The 22223-nt window shown below is 41.9% G+C and overlaps 1 protein-coding gene across 2 annotated transcripts in view; it reads left to right on the top strand.

Moving 5' to 3' along the window:
• KLF3 (Kruppel like factor 3) overlaps positions 1–19520 on the top strand; it is a 34031-nt gene extending 14511 nt beyond the window's left edge. For both annotated transcript variants that reach the window (XM_036418653.2, XM_036418646.2), the window contains exons 2-6: positions 374–469; positions 8725–9211; positions 9888–10038; positions 15243–15403; positions 17434–19520. In XM_036418653.2, the coding sequence (XP_036274546.1) occupies positions 413–469; positions 8725–9211; positions 9888–10038; positions 15243–15403; positions 17434–17615 (1038 nt within the window). In that variant the 5' untranslated portion in view covers positions 374–412 and the 3' untranslated portion in view covers positions 17616–19520. The remainder of the gene's footprint in view (positions 1–373; positions 470–8724; positions 9212–9887; positions 10039–15242; positions 15404–17433) is intronic.
• Positions 19521–22223: the final 2703 nt, after the last annotated feature.

Here is a 22223-nt window from a genome sequence, read left to right as displayed (position 1 = left end):
ACCCCCACCCCCATCCCAGATTTTTCTGTAAGGAAAGTGACACTCGTACATAATGTGAACTTCTGTTGAGTTTGCACTACAGTCTTAAGAAAGATTTACTTCTTGGAAGGGGCTTTACTATTGTTCCAGAAACGTCCGGGTTTATGGATTTGAGTTAGGAATGCCAGTTGGCTCTCATCAAGACCATGGAGTCTGGTTTTAATTATACAAAATGGCATCTTTCATAGGTAAGGGAAACAACTGCCAGCCATTCTGGGGGCCGGGGAGAGGAGGGAGCAGAGAAGGGGAGTGAGGAATATTATGTTTTGTTTTTACTAGTTTTTATTTAAAGTAACCTTGGGGTTGAGATGGACACTTTGTTTTTGTTTTCTAGGCCAAACACCAGAGCACCCTAGAAAGCTTCACTAAAAGAATGCTCATGTTTGACCCAGTTCCTGTCAAGCAAGAGGCCATGGACCCTGTCTCGGTGGTAAGTTTTCCAAAATTGAACATTTCCTTATTTTATTCCGAGTGGTACTGCTATGGTCATGTGTTACGTTATTCCTTAAAGTTACTCATTACCCAACAGGCCTTTGACGGGTAAATTTTTCAAAGGCCCCGGTAGTCAGTGAGGTTAATACCTTACTAGCAACTGTGCACCCTTTAATAAATGGGATCTATGCTCCCTTCAGGCCTGTGCCCCACATTCCTCAGTCTACCCTCAACACGGAACTTGGGCCACAGGAAAATCTTCCCACCACAGAAGCAGGTTTACAAACACTCCGCAGCTTCCAGATTTTTTAGTCAGAGCTCTCAGGATTATTGATCTTAGCATAAAGTAAAATAACAATTAAAAAAAAAAAAAAAAGACAAGTTTGGCTAGACTGATTTTTTTTTTTAACATAAATGTGTTCCCAGGGACATTTATATATATATATATATATATATATATATATATGTTTTATTGATTTTTTACAGAGAGGAAGGGAGAGGAATAGAGAGCTAGAAACATTGATGTGAGAGAAACATCGACCACCTGCCTCCTGCACACCCCCCACTGGGGATGTGCCCACGACCAAGGTACATGCCCTTGACCGGAATCAAACCTGGGACCCCTCAGTCCGCAGGCTGACGCTCTATCCACGGAGCCAAACCGGCTTCGGCTCCCAGGGACATTTTAAAGTTAATTATGTATTTTTTAAATTTTTTGAATGTGTATTTTTGGTTTTAATAGAGAAAAAAAAATGAACAAAAGCACAACGATGAAGCCCAGAGGATGGGAATTGGGGAGTCGCAGGGCATCCTGCTCCCCTAGCTCCTTGCTGGCCAGGGGCTGTGCTCCCTGCCGCAGCAGCCTTGGCCGGCTAGGCCCCCTGGATGGCATGGCCATGGCGCTCACAGTCAGGCCTCTTCCCTCTCACCTGCCTGGGCCTCCCCTAGGGAGCGCCCCAGCCCCGTGGCAAACCTCTGCATAGACTCCAGTGTGTGCTCTGGATCTCGGTGGCGTTCTCTAGCGTGGCCAGAGCTGACATTCAGCTTTTGCTGTAAGGCTGTCTCGTCCAAGGGCTGTAGCTCCACGCTGCACAGAGCTGAGACGCAGGCCTAAGAGGCATCACAGCTGGTGGTCAAGTCGTGGCACCTCCCTCCAGGGCCAGCTGCTCAGCCCGGCTCCCGACGTAGGCACATTAATTTTCAAAACTTGTGGGCAGTGTTTATCATGGTAAGGACGCAGTATCCGAATGTCCCTATAAAAATCTGTATTAAGAATATGATACAGGCCGAAACTGGTTTGGCTCAGTGGATAGAGCGTCAGTCTGCGGACTGAAAGGTCCCAGGTTTGATTCCGGTCAAGGGCATGTACATTGGTTGCGGGCACATCCCTAGTGGGGGGTGTGCAGGAGGCAGCTGGTTGATGATTCTCTCTCATCGACGTTTCTAGCTCTCTATCCCTCTCCCTCCCTCTCTGGAAAATCAATAAAATATATTTTTTTTAAAAAAAGAATATGATACAGGTGACTTAGAGGTGTTTTGTTTGTTTGTTTTTTACTCAAGATCACCACGCTTATTATATAGAAGAGTTTCTCAAACGTGTTGGAGGTTTTACGTTTTTTAATAGTGGAAGTAAAAGATATTCCATTAGGTCTCATAGTATTTAGGGTGTGTTTCATAGAGCTGATTTAAAAGACGAAAACAAAATAAAATAACAACTGCTCGGTTAAGAATAAAATGCTTTGCTTAATGGAGCTATGGCCGTGTGAGAGATGGCCGGAGGGAAGCTAATGAAAGAATGAACTTGGCAGCGAGGAGGAATTTTATTTCACTTGGAAGAGTCTGGGTGGGTGGGAAGTATGTTCCTTGTCTTTTTCCGACACCTAGCCGGACCCCTCTATCTGCTGCTTTTGGGCCACCAGGAGGCTAGTCGTTAGTCCAAGTGTCGATGGGACCTGGGTGACCACACGGTGTGTCCCACTGCAGAGCAGGGAGAGGCATAGACTTGAGGAAATCTGGTTTTAACAAATACGAAGTAACAAGGCCATACTCTCATTCTTGCTCTTTTCTTCCTCGGGCTTGACAAACGTTCACATGGGGAAAAACTTGGCCCAAGTTGCATACGAGAAGGTTGGTAATGACACGCTTGCAAAATTAGATCATCCTTATGCATTGGCCGTGGAGGCTCCTGCCAAAAACGTTTATACAACACACAGGGGTCAGTCAGAGGCCCTTGGAACTGAGCTGCCACGGCTGTTCCTAAGCCAGTGAAGGGTTTATCACTGGGTGCAGTGAAAAGTGGCTTTAAGGAAATAACATTTACATTCCAGCATAATAACTGGATAACTGAGTGTCTGAATATGATCACTGGGCAATAAGAATTTTATTAATCAAAACAGTGAACTGACTTCTGATGTTATTCAGTGCTGTCAACGCATTCCTCGACCATTCCCCATCATGTTGGAGGAAAATTAAGGTGTAAAATCTCTCCATTAATTATACCCTTGAACTATGAATAGGCTTTTAGTACCAGAGAGTATGATTAGTTTTCTAAACGATGCACAACCATCAGTGTGTACTTCCTGTGCTTTTAATCAAGCATGGAAATAGGAGCGCTCCAGAGCCTAATTTAAAGCTAAGAATGAAGATGCGCTTTGCTAAGTTAGTTATGATATAATTAAATGCAAGAAAATGCACTTAACTGAAAACAGGAAATAAAGTGCACTTGAATATTAATACATGAACTTAGAATATATAGAAGTATTTTTGCAATGAATGGTCTTTTTCTCCTTCATGCTCGAGTTTGCAACTTTACAGAAATTAGTTTGTTTCACCAACAGTTAGTGTCTGTGCTTACAGTGAAGTTTCTTTTTAATTCAGTGAAATCTCAGTTAACTGAAAAATTCGGAGACTAGGGTGCTGTGATTATTTTCTTGACAAAATTAAATAAGCTTTTGTTTTCATTCTTTTAAAAAATATATATTTTTTATTGATTTCGGAGAGGAAGAGAGAGAGAGAGAGAGAGAGAGGGAGAGAGGGAGAGAGGAAGAAACAATGAAAGAGAATCTTTGGCCAGCTGCCTCTTGCATGCCTCGTACTGGGGCTAAACCTGCAACCTTAAACCCAGGCATGTGCCCTTACAGGGAATCGAATTGTGACCTCCTGTTCATAGGCCGATGCTCAACCACTGAGCCACGCCATCCAGGCCTTTTCACTCTGAAGTCTTCAAATTTCTTCTCTCCTGCCTTCATGGGTGGAGTGCATGAAACTTAATTTTTTTTTTATTCCTTTATTTTTCCCTTCTTAGTTCCATCTTTGATCTGAAGGTTGAAGTCTTTGGTTAGTGAAGCTATGTTTTAAACATTAAGGCAGAATAGAATAATTTGTAAGAGGAATTTTTTTTTTAATTCCACATAGAATAAAAATACCTTATGGTGATTTAATCTTCCCTCCCCACCCCCATTTTTCTTAAAATGAGAGCATAGCAGAAGCAATCTGCCTATTTGTTATTTTTCTATAATTTAGAGAAAGTGAGGCTTATCCCATGTAAGCCTTCATACCATCCTGTGCTTTGAGGCAAATAGTTAGGCTTGATATACTGTCTTATTAGAAATCTCCAGAAGTAAGAGAGGATACTTCACCTGCTCAGTTCTGTACCTGGGTCTGTGCTACTGACTCTCAATGCACAGTTGGCAAAATGGTCAGCAGCTGCTGAGCTCTTTTTTTTTTTTTTTTAATTATTATTTGTAAAATTGGAGATTATAGTTTCTAAACCATGGACACCATGTGAATGAATATAAAATGCACATGTGTGAAGAAATTGTCTTCACACCCATTCATTTCCAAGGAAAGTCAAAGAATTTAACTCAGGAAAAGAGAAAGAAAACAAATTTTAAAAGAGTATTCTTCCTTATTCTATTTCTATAGGAAGGTTCCTTTTGAAGAAAGTACATTTCTTTTTCGCCTTTTTCAAATGAACACTGTTGTCTAACAGACGCCTGGACGCCTGACAGATTGAGAAGCACTTGACAGTTCCTCTGCTCTGTTCCAGCAGGAACTTCTTTCACTTTTCACGGCTCTTCCGCGCCTGGTAGAAAGAGCGCTTTCTGCTCTTGTTTGCACAGAGAGGCATGACATTTGCAGTTTCCAGCGTGTGTGTTTGTACACGCACCACGCCTCGCCGCCCTGGGCGCCCCACCCTGCGTATGGAGATTCCTTTGGCCTGCCATCGCCCTGTCGCGGATGGCCACTTCTTTTTCATACTCAATGAATAGTGAAATGGAGACTTGATCCACGTTAGCCGTCTTGTAATGGAAACCTCACCAGAAGTATTACCCCCCCCCCCAAAAAAAAAATAAGAAACTATTGAAATTCTCACTGGAGTATAAAGGGATGGCTTTGGAGAAGTGTCCAAGCCAAACCTTTTTGAAAAGTAAGCCCAGTACCGCCCCCAGATGGAAGGAGGGGGAGACTCCCATGGGTGAGCCCTGTCTTCAGGCTGCGGGCTGCCGGGCTGCCGGGCCGGGCACACCCAGCCTCCCTGGCTGAGCGTGGGAAGGGGGAGGGGAGGGGAGGATGGCATTGGATGTCCTTCAGTGGCCAGAGGCGCTTTTCTCCACTCGCCTCCGATTTGGATTAGGGGCCCGTGTGGCCACACCTATTTGCATGGCTTGGTTAGAAGACAGGAATGGTCTGGAACAGAAAGGAAGCAACTGTTGACCAGAGTGTGCACACCCGGAGCAAACCCTGCATCCGTCCTTCCACTCGGGGGTTGCTGTAGCTGATCGCAGCAGCTGCGGGCTCCGCCCCGGTCACTCGAAGGCTCTGAGAAACACGGCGAGGACATTTGCTAGTGAGACGGTTTGAGGAACCGCATTTCTTCACCCTCGTGCGAGGGGGTCGGGCTGGGAAGAGTTCGCCGTGTGCTCCGCTGTGTGCCCAGAGGTGTCTCCTTACCGGTAGCCCTGTGGCCTCACCGACACCACCCAGCAGTCGGCGGCGTAGGGCACAGGGGGCATTCGCTGGCGGGCAGACTCTCAGCACAAAATCTGCACCGTGTGTAGAATACTTGGCTTTCGGAATGGCTGTCTCTTTTCCTTTACGGCGAGAGACGCCTGGGAATATTATTAAATTTGCCCAATCTCCCGGGTCCTAAATTCCTTAAAATCACCCTCCGATAGAAAAATGCAGCAATGACAGCAATAAAAGCGTGTCCTCGTTTTGCTTCCTATTGAGCTGCCAATAACTTGGCATTAAAATCTAGGTCATAGGGAGCTCTTGGAAGAATAGGGCTGAAAATAAGGGAGAAGCTACATTTTGGTGAGTAGAGACGACTGACGCTGCCTCTCGTTTGCTGAAGTTTTTGTTTCTAGTATCAGAGCTTTTGCACTTTAGAGAAATATAGAGAGAGCAGATTAAACCTTAGAACCATGGGGAGGTCCCCCCCTCCTCGTGTTTAATTACTTCCTTAAACCCTCATTGTACATAGTCTATGATTTTTTTTTTAAATACATTTTTATTGATTTTTTTTCTTACAGAGAGGAATGGAGAGGGAGAGGGATAGAAAGTTTGAAACAACAGTGAGAGAGAAACATCGACCAGCTGCCTCCTGCACGCCCCCTACTGGGGATGTGCCCGCAACCAAGGTACATGCCCTTGACTGGAATCGAACCTGGGACCTTTCAGTCCGCAGGCCGACGCTCTATCCACTGAGCCAAACTGGTTAGGGCTGTAATTTTTTTGTTTTGTTTTTTAGTGAATCTTGTGCCTCTTTCAGTATTTCAATTCAAATATATATATATAATGTTAATATACCTTGTGGGGTGCCTGGGTCTAAAAAAAGTTAAGTGGATTTTTCTTCATTTGATTCTCTATACGTAACTCAAAGCTGTTTTTTAAAAACAATTTATATATTTTGGATTTTCTAATTTTATTTCCTTCGCGTCCTTGTTTTTAGGCAGATTTATTAATGCCTATTCTTCCCTCCCCTCTTTAAATTGTTTTTAAGGGACATATCAGATTTTAATACTAAGAGTATTTTTATTCTGTATCACTATTAGTAAGAGTTGTGCCATTTGGAAGGTGGTCTGTGCCCCTTCTGCCACCTCCCAGTCAGTGAGAATCTACAGTTTAACAGGATCCCCAGTGCATTTTGAAGCTCTGGGTAGGAGGGTCACAGCCCGCTATCCTGCACTCCTAGTGTAAGAAAAGAGAAGGGATCATAGGGCTGCAGGGTGTTGAAGCTCATACATAGGCTGCCTCCTTGGATCCAGTTTTGATTTTAGCCTCCCAGCCTTCCAGGAGGAGCTTGATGCCATATCTTGATGGCACCTGTACTTCTAATATTTAGTTAGCACTATTTCTTGCCCTCTTTTATAGAATTGCTTTTGTTAACATGGTTTTTTAACAGGGAACATTATATCATTATTGTAAAAAAAAAAAAAAAATAGTTTTTCCATATGCATTTAAATAAGCACCTATTTTAAAGCACTGTATGTTCACTGGGTACCGGGCTCCAGCCATCCCTGTTCTAGACCACACAGATTCTGATGATGTGGATAAAGAAAGGGCAGAAGAACAAAGCACTTAATCCTAAAGATGAGAAACTGACGTCAAAATCAGATGGACGTAAAGACTGCCTAGGACCTTTTTGCCTGATACTCGGTGTTCGGTAGGCCAGCAGAAGAGGCCAGGCACCTGCATTTCAGAAACAGCATGAGTGAGTCTGATGCATAGCCAGGTGGAGAGCCGTCCAGCAAGACCCAGAGAGGAAAGGGGGTGATCTCTGTCATAAGCCCAGTCCAAACCACACAATGACTTACAACTCACAGTAGTGGCCACTGGAGGGTCTGGGGAGGCTCAGAAATGAACAGTGCATTCGGCTATTTAATTACAAGTCTCTGTAGGTGGGTTTTCTCAGCTGTGTCATGAGCTAGTATTGCCTCAGAATCATAACCACATAGGATTTAAGAGCTGGAAGACTGATACACCAAGGTTGTGGGTTCAATCCCCAGTCAGGGCACATACAAGACTCAATCAATGAATGCATAAGTAACTTTTTTTTTTATAGTAGTGATATAATGCTCCCTATTAAAAGTTGTTAACAAAGATAACTCTCTTCCCCGCCTTCCTCTCTTCCTCTAAAACTCAATAAAAACAAACAAACAAACAAAATGTTTTTAGAAGAGCTGGAAGAGAGGCACAGTACATTGCTTATCACTTTCACTGTAAAACATTCAAATACGAGTTCTTTTCTGTAGGACTACACATCTGGTTATTAAAAATCTCCCTAAAATGTGCATGTTTAGAAAATGGCTGGTGTTTAATTTTTTGAAGCATTCTACAACAAAGATTCACTTTTAAATTACAGTTAAGGAATGGAGCAATTGTAGTGAACTCCATGGCCAACCACATGAACCAGAATATGCCATTATTGTGATTTGTTTATATTTGAAGCTGGTAGATGAGTTAGGTTATCCCGATATTAGAAGAGAGAATGGTATTTAAAGGTAAAGTAAGTCAATTGTAGAACAAATCTTAGATTTGAGGGTGAAGGGGAGAACAAACTATTTTGTCTCTCTTTCAATGTTTTCTTAGTTTTTGAGAGTGGGGAGCAAGATGTAGAAAACACTGGGCCTCATTTCGAGCGTCAGGTGGCCAGATTTGAGTCATACCAGCTGTTTCTTACCCACAAACGTATAAATCGACTGATCTTCTACACCTTCATTCAAACTGTGCATAAGCCCATTGAACAAGTTGGGGCCAAGGACATAATTGCCCTAGAGTGGGTGGCCTTCAGTGTAAATAGGTGTGTAGGGTGACTGGCCATCCTGGTTTGCCTGAGACTGAGGCATTTCCTAGGTGATAGGACTTTAACACGAAAGCCAAGATAGTCCCGGGCAAATCAGGGCCATTGGATGTCCCAGGCATGGATTCGCCAGCGGCTCAAGCCCACATGCAGCTCTATTTCTTCATGTTACAGAAAGTATATCATGAGGAATGTCCAGTGCCTTGCTGCTGGGGGAAACACTAAAGCCAGAGAGAGCATTTCCTGCCAGTTAAGAAACTCCATCAAGAAAAACAATGCGGTTACTTGGCCTGGCTGGTTCTTGGTGAACCTCAGCGCTGACTCCTAATGACAAAAGCCCACACGGCTTCTCTTCTATAACCTGTTGTAGAAACTTTGCATCTTAATTTGTGTTGGAAGCAAATGTCCTTATTTGGCTGTTCCCCCATGTTGTTTCTCCTTTCCGCTAGTCCTACCCATCTAATTACATGGAGTCCATCAAGCCCAGCAAGTACGGAGTCATCTACTCCACACCATTATCCGACAAGTTCTTCCAGACCCCGGAAGTCCTGTCGCACGGCATGCAGATGGAGCCGGTGGACCTGACCGTGAACAAGCGGAGCTCGCCGCCCTCGGCCGGGAGCTCGCCTTCCTCGCTGAAGTTCCAGCCCTCGCACCGCAGGGCCTCGCCGGGGCTCAGCATGCCGTCGTCCAGCCCGCCCATGAAGAAGTACTCGCCCCCGCCCCCGGGCGTGCAGCCCTTCAGCATGCCGCTGTCCATGCCGCCGGTGATGGCCGCCGCCCTGTCGCGGCACGGCATCCGGAGCCCGGGGATCCTGCCGGTCATCCAGCCCGTGGTGGTGCAGCCCGTCCCCTTCATGTACACCAGCCACCTCCAGCAGCCGCTCATGGTGTCCTTGTCCGAGGAGATGGAAAACTCCAACAGTAGCATGCAAGGTACATTTCCCAACCTCCTGTGTCTTCTCCAGACAGCCTGGGGAGAGTGAAGGAAGCAGAGCCAAGCTCTTCAAAGGAAGTATCCCGCGTAGAGGCTGCCTACGGCATTTCCGTGTGTGTGGTGTGTGTGTGTGTGTGTGTGTGTGTGTGTGTGTTTTGCCTTAAAGTGTTGATACTGGAAGAGCTCCCAAGAATCGGGTTGTCTGTTTAAAGCTTTGAAATTATTACTTTCACTATGTAATTGTCCACTTTGGGTTGGTGAGAATCTTGACTATATATTTTGCTTCATGGAATGCCAATACGGTTCTAGGTGCAAAGAGACATTTAATAAATACCTTTAGATATTGGTGATTACTCAGGGCTATTAAAAGCACCTTGTTTATTGATTGGTTGTGGGCAGAAGACCGGGATTAAAAGGAGATGGCAAAAATCATTAGGAAGAATCATTTGGGGGGGGGGGGGGGTGATGTCTTAAAAGTCCAGCTTCCCATGTACACTGCCTGCTGGCAAAACAACGGGCCAGAGAAATAAGAATGCCCCTCAGACTCATTGCTGCTATCATTTGCCGAAGGCAGATAACGTCAGTGTTGTAGATGGGACCTGTGGAATAAGCTTTTTTAAAAGCTGAAGTTGGTAAATGGTACACAGAGTGACTTTTTCTATTTTTATTTTTTAGTACCTGTAATTGAATCATATGAGAAGCCTATATTACAGAAAAAAATTAAAATAGAACCTGGGATCGAACCACAGAGGACAGATTATTATCCTGAAGAAATGTCACCCCCTTTAATGAACTCAGTGTCCCCCCCGCAAGCATTGTTGCAAGAGTAAGTATGTTTAGGTCTAGCCGGCGTCTGCGTAGGAGTGTGCATCTCGGGACCTCGAACGGAAGCACAGGCTTCCAAGGTGTGATGTGTGGATTGCCAGGAGCTCCCTGTAGCGTGTGGCAGCCATGGGGCAAGATGAGGGCATCTCTCCAAAAAAATGCTCTGTAACACGGACAGCATTATGGCAATGACTTCGATTTACCGCTGAGTTGGTCACCCATGACTACCTTATTTTTTCACTCTTCCAGACTGCACACATAGTTCTTCCAGAATCTTAATCCCACCGTGGATTGAACTTGGTGTTCTAAATATTCCACAAGCTTGGATCATGAAAACTCCATATGGACCCATGTCGTATTCCTACTTCTAATAGAGTCTCCTGTCTCCATGAGGAGGAATGTCTTGATTTAAAATCTTCAGGCCAACCACAAGCCCAAGAAAGACACTCCAAAACAAGTCTGTAAACAAGTGGTGGCAACAGAAATTGGCCATGTAGCTCAGAGAAGCTAAGCCATGACACAGCTTATTGTCTAGCCTTCTCAATCCTGCCCCAGGATGTTCAGTCTGCTTTGGGGGGGAAAGTTCAGTCTGCCATGGAGGGGGAAAGTTCAGGCTTTCAGCAACCAAACACCTGAATGGTGGTTTGCTTTAGGTCTAACTTGCTGTAATATGACAGTGCCACACAGGTTAAATAACCTCACTAAGGGGATTGCCACTGTAGGTAACTTTGAAGTTTACCAGTGATGACACTGGAAGCTGTGTTTGAAGTAGTTTAGGAAGTGGCTTTTGGGTCTGACATCTTAGATCCCAGCTCTGCTCCCTACCATATGTATGATCTTGGGCTAATCATTTAATCTTTATGGAAGATTATTTGAAAACAATGTGCTGTGCCCTGAATGCTGCTGAAGACAAAATACTTTTTCCTCTTTATTTTCATTATTGGACATAATTATTATTTATTTGTTTGTTTATTTTTGCTATAATTGTCTTGTGTTATGGTGCTTTTAACATTGGATTTAGTGACCAGCTTCCTAGTACAGAGGCAACAATTGCCTCCAAGTCACTTTTCTCCAACTTAAACACATGTTCTGCCCACCTGGCTACTTGATCTTCTCCACCCCTCTCTCTTACACAGTTAATAATTCTGCAATAGAATATGAATTCTCTGGTTTTACTGGAATTCCAAATATTCTAATTGTATCCACATTCAACCCAAGTAGATTCCCTTATAATAGCTCAAGTATTAATTGCCCAGTGAACCAAATCACAAGTCAATTTTTGTTGTTGTCATATACTTGCTGATAAGTGGAGAATGAATTTTCTTACCCAGCCACATCAGTGGTAGAGTGTCTGAGGGACTTGTACATTACTGCTTTTCAAAATTGCCTAGCATCCCCTTCACCCCCAAAGGAAACTTGCCCAACTTTTATTCTCCCACAACAAGCATATGGGAGTCAGCAAATGGAGAACTGAAAAGCCAGACATTAGACAACTCGCCTGTAATCACACTGTGATCTTCAGCAGCATTCAAATGGCAAGAGGGGCCGAGGCTTGGTCTCCTGCACCCAGATGAGGGCTCTTCCTGCCATTTTCAACCCATATCTAGCTGATTGCATCTGCTCATGCATTTTAGTGGAAGGAAAAAAACAGAAAGACTAACCAAAATGGACACATCATATAGGCTGCATTGCTTCTCTTATTTATGATAACGGGTATCTCTGGCAAGATGACGTGCACTTGTAATTGTTCCTACTCAGATGATGGAAAAGATGCTCCAAAGCCAATTGCCCACATAGGGAGTGATCCATTGGCTGAAAGGGGTTATTCCAAAGCCCAGGTTATTGTGAATTACAATGTGAAGCATTATGGAAGAAGAATATTTTAAAGCAATATTCTTTTTAAACTTCTTCTAACGCCACCTCTTCAAAATAGACTCGCCCAGGCCGTGGTATTTTGTGGAAGAGCCACACTCAAGGGGCGAAAGAGCCACTTGAATACCGCTGAAGATAAAATATAGCAGCCATTTGAATGCTGCTGAAGATAAAATACTTTTTCTCCTCGTTCTTATTTTGAGTAATGTTCTTTTGATGATCTCAAGCTGGATGGCTTTTAATGATTAATGAGCAAGATGCTTAGTCTACTGCTGACCTAAGAATGCATTTTGCTTCTCAAAAAAATTCAACAGATTAGCCACAACTGGGACATGTACTCTTCAAATAATTTTCTCACAGATGTGATTAAGTAATGTCTTGGATTATGCCCAGTAGCAGCTCCATAGGAAACCAAGCTAGCCAGGAAGGAGTCATTTGAAACCAAGCGCCTAGGAGCATTGCAATGAGGCAGCCCCAATATTTGCCTTAAGAAAACCTTTCTTTAGAGGCAGACTTCAAAATGCAGCTTTGGAATCCATTTGCCTGATCATGGAGCTACTGCTCTAGAATCATTTGTAAAGGCACTCAAGCGTATATCAAATTGCTATTGCTGTTTATTTACATGTGTGGAAATGTATAACGAACAGCTTGAGAATAAAAAGTCAAACAGCTTAAGGGTCAGATGGTTCCATTTAGTTGTATAGATGAATGGCAGCAAATTTGAGAGGTCGGCTTAGCTCAAAACAATGACTAGGTCCCTGATAATTTAATAGCTGTTCTAGCTCTTGGTTGTAATGTTCCCACACAGCCTCTTTTAAAATGAGCAGCGAGGAAACCAAGAAGGGTGAGATCCCAAGATCCTAATCTCTAGCCTCAGCCTATACCAACATCTGACTCTTTAGAGATGGCACTGCTAACCATCCTCAGAATGATGGTGCCTTTCGAGGTAGATGTTAGCTGGTATAGAGACTTCCTGATACGGTGTGAAGACATCAAAAAAACACACTTCATGCAATTCAACAATGTAGGGGCTACATTTACAAATAGATTTCAGAACCTTGAATTATGAACAGCTACCATTGAGTAGATTTACATCTGGAACAGATATTGTTCTCTTTAAAAAAAAAAACACAAAACAACTTTGTATTTTAGAGAGAGGGGAAGGGAGAAGAGGATTTAGAGAAACATCAATTGGTTGCCTTCTGTATGTGCCCCAACCAGGGACTGAACCCAAAACCCAGGAATGGGACCTGACCTGGAATCAAACCGGCAACCTTTCCGTGCACAGGACAACACTCAACCAGCAGAGCCACTCCAGCCTGGCCACATATCTCACAACCACCTTCCGAGAGATCATATCATCATCCTCATTCCACAGCACAGAGTGGATGTCAACACCTTGCCCCCAGGGTCCCACGGGCTGTCACCTCCAGAGCTGGGACTGTCAGCCGGGATTTAAGCTAAAGCTCACAGATCATTAGCATACCTTTATACACAAAACCAGCAACTGGAAAACGCATTCCTTAACTACTGCTGATTCACAACCCGTAAAGTTTAATAATTGGGAGAGACTTCTAAAATCATCTAGAATTCTCTTGCAGTATCCCAGAGCATATGAGATACATGTCATCATTTTTTTTCCTCAGAATTTTATTTCCTGAAGTTCTCAGTGCAGATGAAACATTTTCAATCAGTGGAATTAAAGTTGAAAGTGAAAAATAAACTGATAACCTTTTCCTTCTTACTGAAGAATTTTAAATTGATTTAAAAAAAACTATATCTGTTCATAAACTTCTCACTTCTCTATTTGTTTGTATATTTATAAAATTTAAGTCTTGTCTTTTTCCCCACCTCACTAGTTCATGTTCACTTTTCCATGTATTTAAGCTTGGCCATTTGTTTTCCTGTATCGCCCCTCTAAGCATCAGGATAGGAAGGTAAAGTGACAGGTTTTTTTTGCTAGTAATAAAAGTGAGAAAATGTGAGGTCACTTAAACATGGCTTTGATTTTCTTCTAGCTGCTTCCGAAAATGCCTCAAAAAGTTACTGCAAAAGACTGTATTTAAATTTTAACCAAGATAAAAAATCAAGTTTCATTTCAGGGATTCCCTTTGAATTTTTATAATTAAATTTTATTATCCTTTTTTATTTCATTAAGTTCCTTTTTTCCTTCTCACCAATCTTTTTTTCTCCCTTTACACCTTTGTATAAAACATGTTATGTGGAACATCTTAAGAACTTTAGGTTCAAAGTTTTAAAACATATATATATTTTTAATTGACTTCAGAGAGGAAGAGTGAGAGGAGAGAGAGGGAGGTAGAAACATCAGTGATGAGAGAGAATCATGGATTGGCTGCCTTCTGCAGGCCACATAGGGGCTCAAGGCCACAATACGGGCATGTGCCCTGACCAGGAATTGAACCATGACCTTCTGGTTCATAGGTCAATGCTCAACCACTGAGCACCACCGGCCCGGAATTAGGTTCAAATTTGAAAGAAAAATATCTTGTTACAGTTGGAGGCCAACTATATAACTTTGTAACGTACCAGGTAATTAGTCATTAGGGAAGCAAATGAATGGATTAAAATGAATGAATGGGTTAGGAATTTTAATTACTTAACATTAATCAGCAGAAGTCTGGGAAAACTACAGACCTTTCCCAGCTCTTCCCCATCTGCCTTTTCCTCTCAACTACCTTTCTGAAAAAGAGAAGTCCACAGTAATGATGTTTAACATGGTTTGATTTATGCAAATGCAGGATATGAGCCTGGGCAGGAGTAATCAGAGAGATAGGGAGAAGTTCAGGAATCCCTGAGAGGGCTGACATCCTAGTGTGGCTGCCTGAGGCTTGGGAATCTGACCTTTCCCTGAAGAACAGTAAATGAAAGTAAGGATGGCCTGTGAATAGCAGTAGAGTGTCCAGCATTACCTAGTGCCGCAAAATTCTATAAATAGGCAAATTTTTTTTGAGGCAAAGAGACTTCTAGCACTTTGCACCTCCCTGCAGCGTAGCACCTAACTCTTCTTACTGTCATTACTTATCTACATGTCTGTCTCCCCCTAGAGTGTGAGCTCCTCGAGGGCAGGAACCCTGTTTTTATTCATCTTTGTGTCCGGTGCCAAGCACAGTGCCTGGCTTATGGTAGGTGCTCACTCAATGTTTGTTGAATGAATATAGCAGTGCTTCTTGGGTTGATCGGCTAATTTCTTATTTGTTTATTTTGTTGTGTTTTTTTGTTTGTTTTTGCCCAGTGTCGTTCATGCTTTTGATAGACTAAAGAAAAGGAAGAGCCTTCCACTCAACCTTTTGCATTTAATGTTGACTTTCACAGGAATCACCCTTCAGTCATAGTACAGCCGGGGAAGAGACCTTTACCTGTGGAATCTCCAGACACCCAAAGGAAGCGAAGGATACACAGATGTGATTATGAAGGATGCAACAAAGTGTACACTAAAAGCTCTCACTTGAAAGCACACAGAAGAACACATACAGGTATCAGAAATATAAGACTCACTTTCTTCTTAAGAATTAGAATAAAATGTTAAGTTAAACGTTCTGACTTTCAGAGGTTATTCTAATGAATTTTTTTTTCAGGCATCTAAAAGTTGCCAGTCATTTACAGATGTCTCTGTCATGATACATGAAGTTTTTTTTGTAATGGTTTACTTTTGTTATACGTAGACTAGATTCAAGGCTATTACTGTAGGAAGGTCAATCACTTGTGCACTCTGCAGTGAAAGAGAGAGAAAGGGATGGATCCTCGGGTGGAACAGAAGGGAGAGTGCTCTTAACCATGGGCCTACTTCGCCAGGGTGTGGTCTTTTGGACTCTTCTATGGCAAATGTACGTCAAGTTCACCATAGTGAAAATCAGCTCTTTACACAGAACAAATAAATGTAGCAGTTTATAGAAGTTGAATTTGGTAAAACCGGGGGAACTTTTATGGGATTGCCTGCCATATTTGTTCTAGAATACTTTCCATCTTGCCCAGTCGCAAATATAGAGTGTGTAGCCAGATCTTATGAAAATTGTTGTATGGGTGAAGAAGATGGGCTCTTCAACATTTTGCAGCAAACTATCTTAAATTGTATAAAAATGTTATGAACCGATTAATTGCGGTGCGTATTAGTGATTAATGTTTACTGTAGGTCACAGCTGACCCACCGCCAGACTCTTCAGTATGAAATTCTAGTGTGATAGGGATTTGTATAGTGTGTATACAGTGTTCTTAACTCAGAATGTAGTTGTTTTGGGTTTTGTTTTGTTTTTATTCTATGAGTCATTCTTATGAGAAATATTTAAACAGAAGACTGTGGGATTTGGAAAAGGGCAGGAAAGTGTCTGGCACAGTGGAAGTGAGTTTTTCATTGAATTCTGGGAGGGAGTAAGCCAGGAAAAATCAGCCTAACTACAGTTTGCATTTAGAGGAACACCCAATCACCCAAACCTAATCAACCCAAATTGATTCATATAAAAGCATCTCCAGGACATTAATGGGACAACTCAGAGGTGGATGCTACCAAATTCCAGCCTAATATTAAAAAGACCAAATTGAATATTGCATAACAATTGAGATGTAGGCAAAGTACATACATCTTAGCATTTATATTCTGTGCTGCAAAGCAAAGAATACAAATTCTGAATATCTCATTGAAATGCCAAGGAATGGCAGTGTATAAGGTATCTAGAGAACAAGGTTGGGAATTAGTGATGTCCATTACCTATTTTTTACTCACTTACACATGGAAGATAGCCATTAACAGCCCTTTTATTTGTGAGGGTCTTCCTAATGGCTCTCCCTAGGATATTCCCACAAGAGTCTTCTGTCCTCACCATTACCCCACAGGAGGGGTATTGGAGAGGCCTGGCTGTAACAGGGTGGGGACGCATTATTATAGTGTCAGTACTTCTGAATTAAAGCATTATACTTAGGCATAGTTATTATCCATTAAACAAAAGATGTTGAAATCCCCAACAGATATTTCAGTTGATAGAGACTTCAGATTTTTTTTTTTTTAAAGAATTAATTTTTTCTTACTTGTCTTGTAGTTGTTTATAAGATACTAGAGGCTGGGTGCATGGATTCTTTCATTAGTTGGGTCCCTCGGCCTGGCCTGTGGGGATCGGGCTGAAACCAGCTCTCCGACATCCCCTGAGGGGCCCTGGATTGTGAGAGGGCAGTTCTCTGGTATGCACCCTGGAACTGAGCTCCCTCCTCTCTGGCCCTGGGTGTATCACCTGAGAAATGCAGCTGACAAGTCATCATAGCTCAGCAGCTCCTGTGTTATGAGTCTGCCCCCTGGTGGTCAGTGTGTATCATAGCTACTGGTTGGACAGTCGGACAGTTGCTTAGGCTTTTATATATATATAATTGTTATTGAGGGACAAATGGATAGATGTACCTTGGAAATAATATATGTCAAGAGCTTTTACTCATTTTAATTTTACTGCCTTTACTAATTAATAGCCTTTTTCTATCAGAAAAAAAAAAATAATAAGCTCTTTTCACTTTCTCTTTGTAGGAGAAAAACCCTACAAATGCACATGGGAAGGATGCACATGGAAATTTGCTCGGTCTGATGAACTCACAAGACATTTCCGAAAACACACTGGGATCAAACCTTTCCAGTGTCCGGACTGTGACCGCAGCTTCTCCCGTTCTGACCACCTTGCCCTCCATAGGAAACGCCACATGCTCGTTTGAATGTCTCCGTCTCTGCCTAGGCACACGGCTCCCCACCCGCCCAGCTCTCTCTGTCCTTCCTCCCGTTGTCTAACTCATTTTTTACATGTACATTTTAATTTTGATTCAGCTGGTCTGAATCTCTGAATTTATATCAGTCAAACTTCCATATGGTCAGTAGTAAATATTCTCTAATCCTCCCTCCTTACCACGGGTCAGACCTAAAGAATGTGAACACTTTTTTTTTTTTTTTTTTCCGGGGATGCTAAGCAAACCCTTCTTACAGATAAGTTTAATGTAATGAGAACAAGGGAACATGTAAACTAACAGAACCCGTTGTCGGTTTGTCCATGTATTCCTCAAAAGAATGTCAAAAGTAAATGTATTAGAAATACAGTATCCAGCCTTGCTAGTCCTTGCCAGAGACATTCATACCCCTGAGCCTGTGACTGCATTCTGTGCTGCCCAGAGGGAAGACGGTGGACCCCTTCCCAGGTCAGCTAGAAGGGCAGCAAGATTCCAGGCGAGTGCAGTCAGTGCTTCCATTATCCTTCACCAATCTTGCTTGTCAACTTGGATTTATCACTTCATCGACATTAAGTCCTTTAACCTCCTTTGTGCCTGCAGCTAATAAGGAGGACTTTGCCACCAGTGGAAGAGAAGCTAGAGTTGTTGACGTAGGGAGGGGGTCTCTGTCAGTTCAAGGGATGGATGCTGTATTTGCATCGCACGGAGTTGGAGCAAGGGCGCAAAGGAGGAAGCCAGCCAGGGGTTTTTAGTGAGGTTTCATCAGTTGGTGATCTGTGCAGTGCATTCCTAGAACTTCAGTTTCTGCACATTCAGCTCTGCAGAACCGTCCAGCGAAGCCAAATACTGATGGGGTTACCCATGCACTGATCTCCTGGCCTATAATGTCCTTATTGTAGATCATCAAGCATTGAGAGTAGGGACGCCACAAAAATACTTGACCCATAATGGGGAAGAGTCTTTTGGATTGGGGTCTGAATGGCTCCTTTACCCAATCCACGGAGAGCCTTTCTGCAAACAGGGCAACGTTGAGCGGTAATTCTATTCCCAAATCAAATTACTCCTATAGCTTTCGTACAGAAAGTGTGAGTAACAAGGTGCCAAATTGGCTGTCATTGGTGTTCATGACGCACATCCCAGGTAAGCATCTGCTAAGTAGATTCATTAAGACCTGAGTGACGCTCTTTGTAAATAGTTGTGAAGCACACAGACCTTTATTGGGGGAGGGGGGGGGGGGGGTGTTTGGACAGATTCCTAAAAAAATAGAAAATCACAGTTCAGGGATTCATCTACGTAGCTCAATAATTCCCAAAGTTTACTGTTGGAGCTGGCACTCTCACTGTCAAGTATCCTGTCAGAAGAACAAACTGAAATGACTCGTGTTCATGTTCAAGACAAACAGCACCATTACTTGGACACTTCTCAAAAGTAGGCTTTTGAGCATCATAGTCTAAATGCCAATAAAAATAATTCGTGTAGAAATGCCTTGGTTCTGAATTGGGAAGGCAGTGGCAACGGTGGTCAAAAGTGGGCACGTGTGACCAAATGCCCCTTCATAAAGGACGGGGAAGAGAAGAATGGAGTCCTGAAGATTTCGTCCGAGCCACTACTCAGGATCCAACACAACTTTAGCTGGGAGGAGTACACTTTTCAAAGCATCGGTGAAGAATGATTCTGGAGGCCTGCGAATTGTGTGGGGAGCTTACTTTGGCGCTATGTTAATGAAAGTAGTTGTAAGGACTGCACACCTAGAGGTCCCACTCAACAGCTCTCTGAACCATCTGAAAGGAAATGTACAGAAATGCAAAATAATTTGTTATCTGGCACTTGGTTTTTACTTTTTTTTTAAGCACTGCAAAATTCGTTTAGAATATTAAAACATCCTAAATTGGGCTTTTTCTTTGTTGTTGTGTGTGTGGTTGCAACTAAGATATGAATTGAGGGATAAAAGAAAAAATAGCTCTTGGGAAAGTAGGTATTGTCTGTATTGTAAATACTTAGTCACATTCATGCCAAAGTGCTTATTTCTTGAAATGGTTCTTCCACAACACACCGAAGAATTTAAGTTTGAATGCAAGGGGCTTTTTGTTTTGTTTTGACGGAGAAAACCAGTTTATGTATATTCTAACCACAGAAGGTGGGAAGGGGGAATGAGAAAGGGTAGACTTGATCTTTCTATAATGAGCTTTGAATCTGAGTCTAATTAATAGAAAGCTTCATGAGTTCTCATGAAATGTAATGTTTGCTATGGCATATCAAAATTCTGTTCAGAAGTATAAGCAAAACCCTGCAGAGACTATTATATTATACTTAGCTTGCTTAGATTATGTTAACAGTTCATTAACAAAATACCATTTTTACTGAAAGAACCATCCAGAGAAGCCATCATTCTCTGTTCCCTTGCTGGTCTACTACATACTTTAGTTACCAATTGGCTCTACAAATTTTCCTTTTATATATATATATTTGTATCTTACTATCATAGTTGGGAAATTTAGTCTCTTAGTCATTTTTAGCTGTTATTGCGGGAGACCTCACATAAGATGCCCTTGAGTGTGGTTTTAATGATGTGCCACGTTACTATCAAGGGTGATTTTAATTGCAACATTCAAGTTGATGAGAATGATTTGTAAGCATGGAGCTAGTGTATAAATTGTCATAGAATTTACTGAGTTATCCAAGTGTCAGAAAAATTAAACCTGAATCCATCATATATTAGTTTTAAAATGTGAATCGGCATCGTAAATGGGCATTAAACATTCTGAAGCGCCTTGTTTGGTGAATGTGAGCAGCTTAGCGTTGTTCAGCTAAGGAAATGCTAAACATGCAGAAGCTTGAGAGCCTTGGAACAGATTTACAGGGAACTACATATGTACATGTATATTTCATTATTAAACACCCACCTGCACTATCAGTGTTGCACTAATGTGGAATTTGAAAGACTATATTGCTGATACTGTATATCTGCACATCATTCCTGGTTAGATTGTTTTAAAGACAATCTCAAAGGTCTAAAGTTTTAAAATAAATCCATTGGTTTGAAAATATTGTCATCTTGAAGGAATCACTGTCATACGTGAAGTTGCTCAGAGCGGTATTTATTCTCTTCTTGGTCAAGGTTAACAATTGCTAAATGATTGCAAATCCACTTATGAAATAATACATTTACAAAGCCATTTTCCATGCATTAAACGAGGGCTACAATATTAAGTTTTACAAATACTAGCACTTTTTTTTTTTTTTTTTTTGCTGATATGTACTTAGTGATAGAGGGTCAAAATAATCTTTCTGCTTAGCATCTCTTAAACCATACCTGCAAGTATAGCAGGATTATTACATTTACAGTACTTTAATACTTGTATAAACTATGCAGAAATTTTTAATAAAGTGTAATATATTTTATAAGCTAATAAGACTGAATGGGTAAAGGTTTTTAGCATGCATTAGTAAACTTGCAAATACTGAAAACATTTTGGTAACCTTTCTTACTAAAGATGTGAATGTTTAATGTACCTTCTCTGTTTCTACTCTGTAGTCCAATGGGAATTCAGTAATGACATTTTGTCATGTCAAACTGTGAACATAAATTTGTACTGTACAGTCCTCATATACTATATACAGTATGCAATATATGTATTATATACTTGTTAATAAAACCATCAGAATATTAAGTGTGATCATGTGATTACTACAGATGCAATGATCACAAGGAACAAAACTTAGCAATGTAACATGTGAGAGACTCTGCTCAGAAGTTTCCAAGCAAATCACTCTGATAGGCAATTATTGTTAATGGAGGGAAAGAAAAACAGATCTAACTGGAAGATGCACTAAAAAAAAAAAAAAATTACCTCAGCCCTAAAGCATTGCCCCTGGTTTTCTGATTATGGCCAACAGGAAATCTAAGCACAAACCATAAACCAGCAGACAACCCGGCATAAATCTACAAACTCATCTAATGCATTCTTAGAATGGTCAGTTATTTATGACCCTTGCCTGCTTCCAAAAAAATGTCAGTTCCTTGTATTAAGAGGCATGTGTTAAATACTTTGCTTTTTAAGTAAGATGAAAGATAAAGGATTCATAACTTGGGGAGTCAGGCAGGAGATGGTAAGTGCATTAAAGTGAATAACTCTGGATAAACATGGTTAGTAAGCCATGTCCATGGACACTGCTTTGTCTGCAGCATCACAGGAACAATTTGTTTCTAATGAGGATTTAGAGTTATTTTGTTAAAAGCAAAATGTAATTACCTTCCCTGTACCCCGCCCCCTCCCCGCCACATATACACACACACACACACCCTAAACATAACTGTAACTGAGATATTGGCTTGTTCTATCTCAAGCAGCTTCCTCCAGGACAAAGTTCATCTTAGTAAAACACAAGATAATGTCTGGCTGCCACGTATCATGTGACTCGCTGTCACAGGCTGGGGCTTAGAAGGAGGTTGGGAGAAGGTTGAATTCAGCCTTTTCCAGAAAACTTTTTATACTGAGATACATGACTTCAAGCTCAAAAAGGTGTTGTATGTAACATGTCCTAACGAAATATTGGTTTGGATTAGTCTAGATCAGTGGTCGACAAACCGCGGCTCGAGAG

This window comes from Pipistrellus kuhlii, unplaced genomic scaffold (assembly GCF_014108245.1).
Source record: "Pipistrellus kuhlii isolate mPipKuh1 unplaced genomic scaffold, mPipKuh1.p scaffold_m20_p_1, whole genome shotgun sequence".
NCBI lineage: Eukaryota > Metazoa > Chordata > Mammalia > Chiroptera > Vespertilionidae > Pipistrellus > Pipistrellus kuhlii.
Note: the sequence above shows the minus strand (reverse complement) of the source record. Positions and strands in the feature narration are given on the sequence as shown.